General features: G+C 38.0%; 1 protein-coding gene across 4 annotated transcripts in view; it reads right to left on the reverse strand.

Annotated features, from left to right (window-relative positions):
* The window catches only part of NCKAP1 (NCK associated protein 1), an 82,323-nt gene that overhangs the window by 29,504 nt on the left and 39,271 nt on the right, over window positions 1-13,548 (reverse strand). For all 4 annotated transcript variants that reach the window (XM_084799174.1, XM_084799176.1, XM_084799173.1 and 1 more), the window contains 7 exons: window positions 13,448-13,544; window positions 13,036-13,142; window positions 11,894-12,026; window positions 8,495-8,576; window positions 6,470-6,528; window positions 2,523-2,668; window positions 352-484 (listed from right to left, as the gene is read on the reverse strand). In XM_084799174.1, the coding sequence (XP_084655300.1) occupies window positions 352-484; window positions 2,523-2,668; window positions 6,470-6,528; window positions 8,495-8,576; window positions 11,894-12,026; window positions 13,036-13,142; window positions 13,448-13,544 (757 nt within the window). The remainder of the gene's footprint in view (window positions 1-351; window positions 485-2,522; window positions 2,669-6,469; window positions 6,529-8,494; window positions 8,577-11,893; window positions 12,027-13,035; window positions 13,143-13,447; window positions 13,545-13,548) is intronic.

A 13,548-nucleotide genomic window follows, 5' to 3' on the forward strand; every position in this document is an offset into this window, starting at 1 on the left:
ATTCAATTTTCAAGACCTATCAGTACTAAAATGAAAGCAATTGTAGAAATTTAATTGTTGCATAGATGTGAATAAATCGATAAACAGTAATTCCAACAATATTAGTTATTTTAAAATTCATTTGTTCCATGACTGCTACATGAGCATAGCTGTGCAGCAGGGATATTCTTGTTTGCCTCTACACCTTACTGACCAGTTTTATCATGTATTTACTCAAGAATGGTTCTGATTCTATACAAAGATGGTTTAGGTGAAAAGAAAAATTATGTAATTACATCTTCTAAAACATTTGGCTGGCTACCCATTTGGTCTCACTTCAGTACATAAAGCACAGCACTGAGCTGAAGTTACCTCTTCGGGACACAGCTCATGTGTGCAGCTCATGAAGTGAGTGCAAAGCAGCGGGAAGGCAATGGAGTATCTTGACTGAGAGGGCAACTCCAAGCACTGCTGAAACATCTTCTCAAAAGCACGACTGTAAAAACTGTTAGGAAAAACATATAAAGTCAGACAGAATGCTCACAGCTTACACAAAAAGAAAAGACGCAGCACCCAGTGGCTGGTTCACTCTTAACTCAAGTGAATGAAGATCACATTTATTCTCTTAAGAGTAGCTACTTCTCCACAAAGTACCTTTCACATATCAACCATTCATTCCGAGTAATACTCTGTGTATGACATCAAAACATTTTAAACAAAAACTTACACTTGTGTGCAATGTCTATAGAATATGAATACATAACATTCAAAACTCTTTACATTTTATCACGGGCTAAGGAATTACCACTCATAAGGACCACTATTGTTTTAAGTATCACTGAGAAAAATATTACCAACTATTCAATTGTATGTCATCAATCTTTAAAATATGAATAAAATTAATCAAATGTGACTAAAAATTACAAAGATTTAAACATTATACTAAGTACTTTTATCTCCTAGAAGGTTGAAGTTTCTAATTGTATTCTTTTACAATCAGAACCTTCCTAGAGACAGAAAACGTCTCCTCCTCTTTCTGGGAGAGGCTTTAGTCAGACAGTACCAAGAAAGGTCTAAGTAATCTTAGACTTCTTGTACATTTAACATACACTATATCCAAACACAAAGAAACTGAGTGGACCGACGTGTTCCTCTGAGAGGATGGCCTTCATTCCTGGTGATTTCTTCTCCAGCACTAGTAATAAAAGCTGCTCTAACAAACTGCACAGAGGTCATCTCTCTGCAGTGCCTAGACCCCACAGCCACTAGCCATTCAGGTATCTCCACACTTTCAGAAGTATGCAGACCTACTATGGTGTTCCAATTCACTCCTGCAAAGGAGCAGGAAGCAGGGAGCCAAAGACGTACTGTACAGCTACAGAGTGAGAGTACTAGAGTGTACACTGTAGCTTAACTGTTTATGAGTCTGACAACAACCTCCTTCACTCATTCATTCTGATGTTTATTAAATATCTAGTATGTTAGACAAGAAGGAAACAACAACATAACCTTTCTTTAAGAAACTTTTCTGGCTGGGCAGTGGTGGCACACGCCTGTAATCCTAGCACCTGGGAGGCAGAAGCAGGCGATCACTGTGAGTTCAAGGCCAGCCTGGTCTACAAAGAGAGTCCAGAACAGTCAAGGCTACACAGAGAAACCCTGTCTCAAAAAACCAAAAGAAAAGAAAAGAAAAAGATAGAAAAAGAAAAGAAAAGAAACTTTTCTGGAGAGGAAAATTAGAGAAAAGTGAGCGGCGGTGCTAAGTGGGACAGGAGAGGTGGTGCTTAGAAGAACCAGAGAGCAGCCAGCTCATCTCAGTGACACAGATGTCTACCACGATGGGCATGAACTTACCAGGTACCTGGCTATAATACCAGGTATTACTCCCATACGTGCTCTCCTTGATTTGTCCACAGCTGTTTTACCCTCAGACTGTACATGTAAAAGAGCCCTTAGTGTGAGATTCACATCTTCAAACAAAATGCAACAAGACAGTTCACATCAGGAGGAGTTAGCTGCTCTTAGGAGTAGCTAAAACCAGACATTAAAAAAACCTCAATTTGGCAAGCTTCTTTTAGTTACAAAGTGTGGTGTTGTTGTTGCTTGTTTTATGAAGACAGGGTTTCTGCGTAGCCCTGGCTATCCTGGGTCTCACTCTGTACACCAGGCTGGCCTCCAACTCAGATACCCACCTGCCTTTGCCCTCCAAGTGTTATGAATAAAAGTGCACACCACCAGTACAACCCAGCTTGTTACAAAGTTTTTATTTATTTATTTTGTTTGTTTGGCTTGGTTTGGTTTTTCCAGACAAGGTTTCTGTGTGTAGCCTTGGCTGTCTGGACTCAAACTCACAGAGATCCACCTGCCTTGACTCCCAAGTGCTGGGATTAAAGGCGTGCGCCACCACACCTGGCTCAAAGTCTATTGTTCCCTTTATGGTTAAGAGTCCAATACTAAACTATCTTAACTGAACTAACAAAAACCAAACAAACAGCTTTATAATAAATATTTATAGTTTAAATCTAAGGAAAATTACAACATACCAAAATATGGAGAGATCTGATGTTTCCACCAACATTTCCACCAAGGAATCTACCATTTTTGTATGGAATATTATTGTGTTCATCATCTTTCCAAGTTCTCGGTGATCTGCAAGGCTAAGAGAAGCTTTGGAGACGCTGGTGTACGCCTGTAGCAGTTCAACAACAGTAGCAGCAGTTTAGGGACAGACTAACGACTCAGGACTTACTGTACCGAGGGGGGAAAGCCCACTACCGAAAGGCATTAAAACTCTAACAGTGTATCAGAAACAGCATTTCTACAGTTGTTCACAGCAGGAGCTGGCAGGTGTACTGGCTTATCAGGTCCGGCTGTTTGTGGCTGATCCAAAAGACCTAGTTCACTACCTTGGACCCACATGGTGGAAGAAAGAACTGAGTCCCAAAGGTTTCCTTCTGTCTTCCATATGGGCCTTGTCCAGCAACATGTATACATATACACATAACGGGGCAATATAATAGAAAATAAACTAATTTGATGGCTTCTACAAACATAAAATTAAGTTAAGTAAATAACAAGTAAGTAAATTAAAATGGGTTATACAAAGGAAGTTGTAAGACTTAACCAAAACTCTCCAGCAGGTTGTGGAGAAAGAAATTCTAACCAAATCAAAATCAGAATCCTGTCCATGAATAATGGACACTGAAGAAGGGCCGAGGGTAACAGGTGAGGTGCGCACAGATAAATATGAGCCACAGTGACCCATGTTAGCGTGCAAACAGAGAAGCAGTGAAGAATGAGATTCAACCAGACTATGTACATGCTAAAGGAGATTCAACCAGACTATGTACATGCTAAAGGAGATTCAACCTGACTATGAACATGCTAAAGGAGATTCAACCTGACTATGTACATGCTAAAGGAGATTCAACCTGACTATGTACATGCTAAAGGAGATTCAACCTGACTATGAACATGCTAAAGGAGATTCAACCTGACTATGAACATGCTAAAGGAGATTCAACCTGACTATGAACATGCTAAAGGAGATTCAACCTGACTATGAACATGCTAAAGGAGATTCAACCTGACTATGTACATGCTAAAGGAGATTCAACCTGACTATGAACATGCTAAAGGAGATTCAACCTGACTATGAACATGCTAAAGGAGATTCAACCTGACTATGAACATGCTAAAGGAGATTCAACCTGACTATGAACATGCTAAAGGAGATTCAACCTGACTATGAACATGCTAAAGGAGATTCAACCTGACTATGAACATGCTAAAGGAGATTCAACCTGACTATGAACATGCTAAAGGAGATTCAACCTGACTATGAACATGCTAAAGGAGTCAAAACCTTGGCTGAACTTCCCACTGAGGGCGCTGTGTGATGGCCAGGTCTTACTTAGGGAAGTTGGCTATACATGGAAGGAGGAAGGAAACGCACGTAGCTAGGAAGCACAAAGAGGCAGAAGCCTATTAGAAGACCATGCTGCCAACATGTCGGACAGCCTATGATGGCCTGGTCTACAGTGATGGCTACTTAAATAATTCACTGTGGAAATGGCTAGAGGTGATGGGGAGCAGAATCCCAGCTGTTGATGGCAGCTCTGTCTGTCAGGAGCACTTCTTCATGGGCCTCATGCATTTTGTTAAATATGGAAATTACACAAGACCCAGACTACCCACTCCCAAGGCTACTTATTGGGGCTACATGTGTAGCAATAAAACTTGAAAGATGAGGTAATGTTTACATTGAAAATGAGAAGTATGTATGCTGTCAGAGAATAGATAGTTCCACAAGCTCAGGACCCCTTAGCTGTAAAACACACCTACCACATACAAGGCTTTTATCTGCAGGGCCCTAAGCTAGTCTTGTAGGACTCGGGGACAACAAGAAAATGATGCACACATGCTGACATGCATGCTAGAAAAACTAAGTACTTGGTCTCTTGGAGCTCCCTGTCTTGTAAACCATGGAATGTGAGGAAACTAAGGTATGTTTTATAAGCAAGATAAAAAATTATATCTCTAATCTTACAATGGCAAGAAACCTTAAGGTAGAAGATATTAGCACTCATTAATAGCAAAAGTCAGAAAATGCAATTTTGTATGCTTTAATTTTCGTTTGCTAGGAAGGGAGTGAGAATAAGAAACAAACACATCAATTTTCTGATTTAAAAATACATCAGAAAAAAAAACCAAACCTAACTATATTTATTTACTTTTGATCTGTTTTAAAGAGGAATCAGTTATGGTCATGACCTTAATAAATATATTTCCATTAACGGATGCTCAGAATTTAAGTGGCATTGTGAAAACAGATTCAGGAGTAGTGCCAAGTGAAATAGCTGAAAATACCCTTCTGCAATTACTAACAACAATGGAAGAAGAACTGTGTTCCTAAACCACTTTTAAGAAAGGAACAATGAAAGTAAGTGAGAAGATGGGAAGATGGCACCTGGAAAGATGCCTCACTAAAGTGATGAAGGAATGTGGTCCCTTAGTAAGAAGGGAATGACTAGTGACGCATAGATAAAGAACTCCCAAGAGTAGAAAAAAGTGAACCGGGAAAATGATCTACAAATAAATGACAAACTTAGACTCAAAACTGCATAGGACTGCAGTGAAGGCAAAGCCAAAGATTCTCCAAAGCGCACTGAGCTGCCTTCGCTCTCCTTCTGCCACAGCTGGTGTCTGCAGAGGCCCTGCCCTCTCCCTGGCCAAGCCTGTCTCTCTCAACACTCCCATTCCTCAGTCTGGAGCCAACTGTGAGTGATGGAAGTCCTGTCATCCGTATTTCCTTCTCACAGGAAAACTTCATACTCAAAATCTGTTTGTTTTTAAGTCAGTTTTGTCATTTTCCTGAACAAGCTACTCTCATGTTCAAATCTCACCCATCTTTCCAACTCTGTGTAAAAGTTATTACTGCTGGTTCCAGTCGAGTTTTCTCACTTTTAATGTTGCAATTAGCTAACAGTATTATCTGTAGTATCTCTTAATTCAATCCTTAAAACAGCAACAATAACCCCACTTATTCATTTATCTATTTATTTAATGGGTGTTTCATCTACATGTATGTCTATGCACAATTTGTATGCCTATTACCCAGAAGTCAGAGAATGGCACCGAAACCCCTGCAAGCAGAGTTACAGACAGCTGTGAGCCATCATGTGTGTGCTGGGAGTCAAACCCAGGTTTTCTGGAAGTGCCAGTGCTCTTAACTAGTGAGCCATCTCTCGAGCCCCCATCTTTTAGATTTTCAACTACTTTTTCCTTTTATATTTTGTATGCTTTGTCTCCATAGTCAGATTATAAAACTCTCAAACTAGGTAACTAACTCCTCTTTGTCTAACAATAAAGACAGTCCACTACTGTTTATATAGTATACACAAAGATATTAGGATTAGTTTAAAAACATACTTAAGAAATACATATGAAGTGACTCTACTGAAAACTAACTATGTAGTTCTGTAGTTCAGAAATAAAAGTTTGGGTAAATGGATCAGGTGATGATAGTTCAGGGACTACAGATCAGTTGCTTATTTTTATAAATAAAGTTTTATTGAAATACATTACAACTCTGTTTACATACTGTCTGTAGCTGCTGTGGTATTATAATTAAACTGTTATTTATATCAAGTGCTATACAGGATACAAGCCCAATGCCTTTTTTTAAGTTCATAAGTACACTATAAATGTGTTTCATCAAAATAAACTCTGTATTTTCACATTAAAATGTAAAGCTATGAGTCAGGATAATCAAGAGAACTAGATAAAAATTTATGCATGTCATAAAATTATAACCTATAATAGTAAAAACCTCTATTGGCTTGTTAGGAATATATTTATACAAGTTTAATAATGTATAAAATATTTCATGTTTGTGATTATCACATGAGAGACATCTTTTCAGTAAGTTAATTCATAGTTGTAAAACTATTCAAACAAAACAGAGCAATACAAATCATGTTATTCTTACCTGTAGCCTAAACCAATCTAATCTCATCCCTCGGAAGTCAAATACTTCCCCATCTTCAACTGTAATAATAGAAACAACAGGAGAAAACAAATTAATGATTCTACAAATTGCTGGGTCTATTTTATACTCTAAGGGTTAGGTCCGCCCAGTGTAACGATGCAGGCCTTCAATGCCAGCACCGGGGGGCAGGTGCAGGAAGATCTCTTTGAGTTTGGTGCCAGCCTGGTCTATACAGTGAGTTCCAGGACAGCCAGACCTACCTAGTGAGAGCATGTCTCACAAACAACAACAAAGCCAAAACAAAGGGAAAAAGAGCTAAGACAATTCAATTTCTGGGTATATAACCAACGGGGGAAACAAAAACAAAAACCAAAAACAGAGTCTCAAAGTGGTATTTGTACACCCACTGTTATACCTGGGTAATTCAAAATATCCCAAAGTGTAGGCAACTTATGTGTTTGCTAAAAATAAGTGATTTCATAAAATGTCATAGAAATTACAACAGAATATTAGTCTTAAATAGGAAGGAAATTCTACATATGGCTGAACACTGATGACATCATGTTCAATGAGTCAGAGCCAGACAGTGTCTTCTGCCTAAATTCCATCTATTTGGGGAAGCTGAGGCAGAGGATTATGTAAAGAGTTGGAGGACACATGAAGTAAAGTATGAGATCTTCACGCTCAAAAATAAAAAGTAAATGAAAGAAAGAAAGAGACAGAGGGGGGAAGGAAGGAAGGAAGGAAATAAGAAAGGGGGAAACAAACAGCTAGCCATAGTCACAAGATGCAACTACATGCCTCCTGATAAGTGTTTTAGAACAAATTTACAGAAACAAAGTAAAACGGTGTTATTACAGGTTATAGGAGTGGAAAACAGGGCTGTAATCACCAAAGTTCCAATTTTCCAACACGAAAAGCTCTGTAGACTGGTGCTTAGATACTGAATATAACTAAGTAAACAATACCCTGAAAAATAGTTAGGATGGCTTATATAAAATGAATTTTCTAATTATATATAAAAAAAATTCACACATTTTAATTCAGGAGCTGTCTTAAGACAGTGACACTTCTCAAATCCTGGCAGCTGTGGCAGAAGAAGCTGGCTTCTCTCAAAGAGCTCTGAGTCTTCATGTGCTCACAGCATGAGAGAGCAGCACAGCGTTAGAACGCTGAAACTCCACAAGGCAACGCCTCACAGACCAAGCATCATTACACAACATGGCAGTGTGCCCATACTATACACTAAGCATAAAGCTTGATGGGACTAAAATACATACTTACCAACCTAATCTTCTCAGGGTTTTTGACATCTTTTTATAAAGAATACAAATGGGAAAAAAATCAGTCTATTGGAACAGAAGGTTCAAGCAATGACCAGCTATGTAGGTGAAACATGGATTTTTGAGATTGGTATATCTAACCTCAATAACTACTCTTACTTACAAATAATTGAGTGATTAATGCTTAAACCCTTTAGGGAAACCTAGTTTCCAAATCTGACAAATGTAGTAACTATTTTCTTAATGGTGCGGACTAAATGGGACAAAACATAAAAAATGACTAGTACAAACTTTAAATTAATTCTTACTATTTGGCCTTCAGATCAGGGCCTCTTTGAAATACACTATGTGAAGAAAGCTGGCCTGGCTCTGCTTCCCCAGTGCAGGCACTTAAGGTTCCCACCATGACCAGTTTCAGATAAACATGCTAATTGCTGATGCCAGTGCACTGGTATGCCAAAGCCACACATAGTACTCAGTAATCCTGGCTCACTTTTTTTGTCACTGGACACCTCTTTTTCCTCCAAATAATAAATACCACCAAATAACTCTTACATTTTTATGAACACTATCTGAAAACCCATTTTGGAAACCTTTGCTCTGACAGAACTAAATTAAGACAAAGGTAACAGATGATGTATATCCAAATATTAAAGAAATGATTTTTATAAAATTTAACCGTTGAAATTCTCTTTAATAATCCAACTTGAGAGCAACTAAAAGACACCATGCCACTCCTTACCTTGTTTTACACTTAGGGAAGTCATAGTGTTAACAAAAGAGGACATGATGATTGATTCATCTTCTGGGCAAACAGAGAGATTCTGAAAACAAAAAGTAATGTGAAAGCCATCTAGTTGGACAACTCACAGGTGCATCAGCAAGTGGATAAATAAATTGGTTTATCAACACTACAGAATGATTTTTCAGGAAGAAAGAGGAATCAAACACTCATCTGTGCCATTAAATAAATCTCACAATGCTATGCTAGTGGAAAGAATAAAGCCAAGAGATTATAAAATGTGATTCCATATGCATGAAAAATGTTTCAGGAAGTCAAATTGCAATGAGAGGACATCACAATTAAAAAGATCAATGAGAAATCCACCGTGAAGATGCACAGCGATGCTCGAAACGTTCTGTGTCAAATGTGGTGTGTTAGATGAATATGTACTGCATTAAACCTGGAGGGAAATTTTAAAAGATTATTTTTAATACATGTAAAAAATGTCTCAAAAACAGGACCAAAAAAAAAATGCAAAATCCAGCCACACCAACAAAAAACATGGTAGGACCACAGTAACCAGTAAATTCCCAAGCAAAACTCTTTTAACTGGTTAAGAAAATAAGCATCTAGGGGACTTGGGGCACTGCTCAGCAGCACAGCTTTACCTGCAGGTTACAGGCCCGTAGTTCAATCCACAGCACTTCAAAAGTAAAAACAATGGAGGTGGCTTCAAATGTGGCAAACCAGCCCCTGGGCAAAATGCCCTTGTTTCTACCAGATGGGATTCTTCCTGAAAAAGGGCAAGCTTGGATGCAGGTAGAGTCTACGGCCAAACTCTGCCAAGACAGGGTAAGCAAGTCCTCAATAGTTCCTGCCTCACAATTATGTCTGTCAGATATACTGGGTTAGAAAGCTGAAGAGGATGCTCCAATATTATAGAATTTTGGGTGACTGAGCAGGCAGTAAACTGTCATTTGGGAAGCTGCAAACCTGCACTCCCTGCTTATTCAGGTAATCAAGTTTATTCCTTCTCAAGTCTCTGATGGAACTGAAGACCAAACAGTTTAGTTTTACAATTAAGCTTAGTTGTTTAGGGGTTAAGATATCTTTAGGTCTAGATAGACGTTTCAAGTTGATAATGACAAGAAATGATAGACATTGATTTACATTCAGAATTCTAGAGGCACCAAGATAGGAAAGATGTTTTCTTCAAGGCTGCCAAATATGAATAGCCAAAACACTAAGAATGTAACATTTATATAATTCCTGATTGTGTCATGGTTCTTCTTGCTATAGGTAGTTTATTGTGTATATGTGTAATAATATAAATGTGTATGTAAAAAATAAAAAATACTTAATTTAAAAAAAGTAAAAATAAGAAGTGAGTTTTAAAAACTCATGCCTTTAATCCCAGCACTCAGGAGGCAGAGGCAGGTGGATCACTGTGAGTTCAAGGCTGACCTGATCTACAAAGCAAATCCAGAACAGCCCAGGCTAACATAGAGAGCCCCTGTCTCAAAAAACAAAACAAAACAAAATCTAAACCTAAAGTGGACATTAAAAACAAAAGATAACAACAGCAAAAGCACACATAGGGCTGGGGATAGCTTAGTTGTTACAGAATCTGACTTTGGTTCTTAGCACCCACATGGTGACTCTCAACTGTCTTTAATTCAGGTTCAGGGCAATGCTGTGCCAAAACCAAGTATATGCATATGGTACATGTAATCAAAATACGCTTACACATAAAGTAAAAAAAAAAATCTTTTTTAAAAGTTTAAAAAATTAAACAAAGGTAGATACTTAGGTCATAAACAATGTATATAAAATTTAGTTTGAAAACACTAAGACTTACACAGCAACATGAGTGTACATGTCACTGAACTATACACCCAAAATGGTCAAAATGCTAAATTGTGTTCTTTAAACATTAATACAATATAAAAACTAATATTTATAACAAACCTCAAGAACAGGTTTGTAATCTTACTTTTACATTTACACCTTAGCAAAAAGTTAGAAGTACCACGAATGTATCCTGAAAGGAAACAGAAGAAGCTGTACCTCTTGTTACAAAGACTTAAGTTTGAAGGCCAGTTCTGTTCCTTATGAAATAGCAAGTTGTATCAACCCTTTCTTCAACAATGGTATCTACCCTCACAGCTCTATCAACTTAATAAGATATACTATCAGTGGGCACAGCAACTTAACATTACTATTCTTGGTACTAATCTCACTTCAGGTCCAGGAGAAATGCTAAGAATTTTCTCAGTGTTAGTACACGCTATTTTATATAAAGCACTCCAAAACATTTGAAGTGGATTGAACATTTTAGTAAAACATCAACAATCTGTAAAGTTTCTTAGTAAGTATCCAAAGAGCCTCAACATAGGTTCAACATCAACATGAAACTAGAAAGTTTAGGTTGGTTTTAAAATTATATGCTATTATAAATAAATAATAAATAACAATGATAGGCTAAAGTTCATCTAGTGAATAGCTGTAAATAAAAACTACAAGGCAATAATGCTCTCCAGGGTTTAACAAGTGTTCTTTCTGGTCCTTTTTAACAACTAAGATTTAATAATAATTTTTAAAAGTATCTGAGCGCCACCTAGTGGATAAAGTAAATAAATGAGTCCAGGAAAATCAGAGCTTCAAAGAGAATTTTATTGCTCCTTTTTTGTATCATTCATTAGTATATAGTAGTTTAAATACCTGTGAGTTTATAGGGTAGAGCAAAATGAAAAAATATTTTAGTACAGTTTGTCTTCAATAAAATTAAAGAAAATTTATGTTAAAATAAAACTAAAGAAATTACTGAAAAAATTTTTTAGAAAAAAGCAAAGATTAAAAATCAAAGAGGAAAACTCAAAATAAAAATAAAATTAGGACATTTGACTAGATTCAGATGGAATTTTTCATTTACTGACCATCATGTAACATATTCTTCAAAAAGGCATCCTCTCCACCTGATGTTTCCTCTAGTAAATGACCTGCCATGTCATCCTCTGTATGGAGCCGCGCTCCAAGCTCAGTGTCCACCTAGTGTAACGGAACAAGTCTTCTTTCTGGCCTATCTTCTCCTTGGCCTGTAGCAATGCTTTATCCATACCAGGTGAGCATGATCTTTCCAAGTCCTGACTAAGCTCCTTTGTAAGGCCCTCTAAAATTTGATTAGCACACATCCATCCTGGGAAAAAGTAACTGTTGACTTTATTGTGTTCATCCTTGTGTGTACAAACTCGAGACACTAACTTTGCAAGTTGGTTCCTTCACCTATAGACAATGGCCTCTGGCAGATGTGACCATGGCTTACTTCTGTTTATACCATTTGGTATATGACTGCAGTTTAAAAGTCAATTAATCAACAGGCAGTAAGCAAAGGACCAAGGGGATGAGGAGACATCTTACCTGCACGAGTTCATTGAGGACAACGGCGTCAAAGCCAGAGAGGTACTGCACATAGTACCTCTGCATGACGGGCCCGTACTTCCTGACATGTGCTCTAAGCTCTTCCATATAAAATATCAGCTCAGCAATGTGCCTTTGTGAAAAGTCAAGAGAAAAGTTTCAGAGAATAAGTTTACTGTTGTCACAAAAATATTAAATGTTTCTGGTACTATTTCTAGAACTTTCCCCCTAAGAAAAGCCATTAATTTTTACTGTCAATTATTTCCTTTTAAGTTCTTTCTTTGTTGTTTTGTTTTTTGAGACAGGGTTTCTCTGGTAGACCTTGCTGTCCTGGACTCACTTTGTAAACTAGGCTGGCCTTGATCTCACAGAAATCTACCTGCCACTCCCTCCTGGGATTAAAGATATGAGCCCCACCACACCCGGCTCTTAAATTCTTTTATGTCAACAAAATTACAGGGAAAGAAAAATACTAAGAGTGAATTTTCAATTGAAAGTACAAATTTCACTTATCATAGATATATTAATTTTTTCTGAAAACTATTCGAAGATTATTGACAAGAAATAAGATTTTCCTACATGGCAGTGGTGGTGCATGTCTTTAATCTCAGCACGCAGAAGGCAGAGGCCAGTGGATCTCTGTGAGTTCAAGGCCACCCTGGTCTACAAAGGAAGCCCAGGACAGCCAGGGCTTAAACAGAGAGACCCTATCTCTTAAAACCAAAAAGATTTTCTGTGTGTACTGTTTTTTTTCTAATTATCTAACTCTGACTGAGAAACTACAGACCACAGTAAGATACCTCAAATGCCACACTGATGGCAGCGAAAGCATGGTTTTTATGTAATGTTTTGTGCAATAATAATTTTGAAAACCAAGTGCATAGGAAATATACTGGACAGAGCCAAAGCGGGGGGGGGGGGGGTGTCTCTTCACTACTGTAATAGAAAATATTAAAAGCCCTAGAGTTTATGCATTCTAATTTACATCATTTAAAGCTATTTACCAACACTTAGTCTATTACAAATATAAAAAAAAACCCAAAGAGTGTTGAAAACATCTTTGCTTTAATGTAAGTCCTTAGACTCATGACCATGAAGCAGACTGAACAGGAAGCAGGTGCTGACCAGCGCAGCTCACTCACTTATCCACAAGGTCATCTGCGCTCTTCTTTGGCATATTGTCTGCATGACGGAGCAGCCAGATAATTTCATCACGGGCAAAAGATAATGCCATAAAAACAAAAAGTGCCTATTTAACAACAAACAAACAAAAAATTGATTACTCAACAATTAAAAACCAAGTTTCCTCACAGTCTTACTCTAAGTGAAAAGTCCCTGACAAAGAATAACGCTAAATTTAAAAAGCCAGCCAGTACAAGACAGAGCACAGAGCAGTGCACACTGAGACGAGCACACATGTGAGAATGAGGCAAAGGCAGGAGTGGGTGCTGAGCCTCAAGCCAGCAACGCCACTGTTGGCTCAAACTTCAGTCAACTTTCCCACAGAATACACACTTTTGTAGTGTTGATAGGGCGCACTTATCAATCAGTTACCTTGGGACCAAGCAGGCCGGGCTGATCAGAGAGGACAGTCGCCAGTTCTTTCAGTGCAGACCGTAAAAACTTCCGTCTTTCTCTGTGCATTGAGCCACTGT

Source organism: Acomys minous (assembly GCF_964271855.1).
Source record: "Acomys minous genome assembly, chromosome: 10".
NCBI classification, from domain to species: domain Eukaryota; kingdom Metazoa; phylum Chordata; class Mammalia; order Rodentia; family Muridae; genus Acomys; species Acomys minous.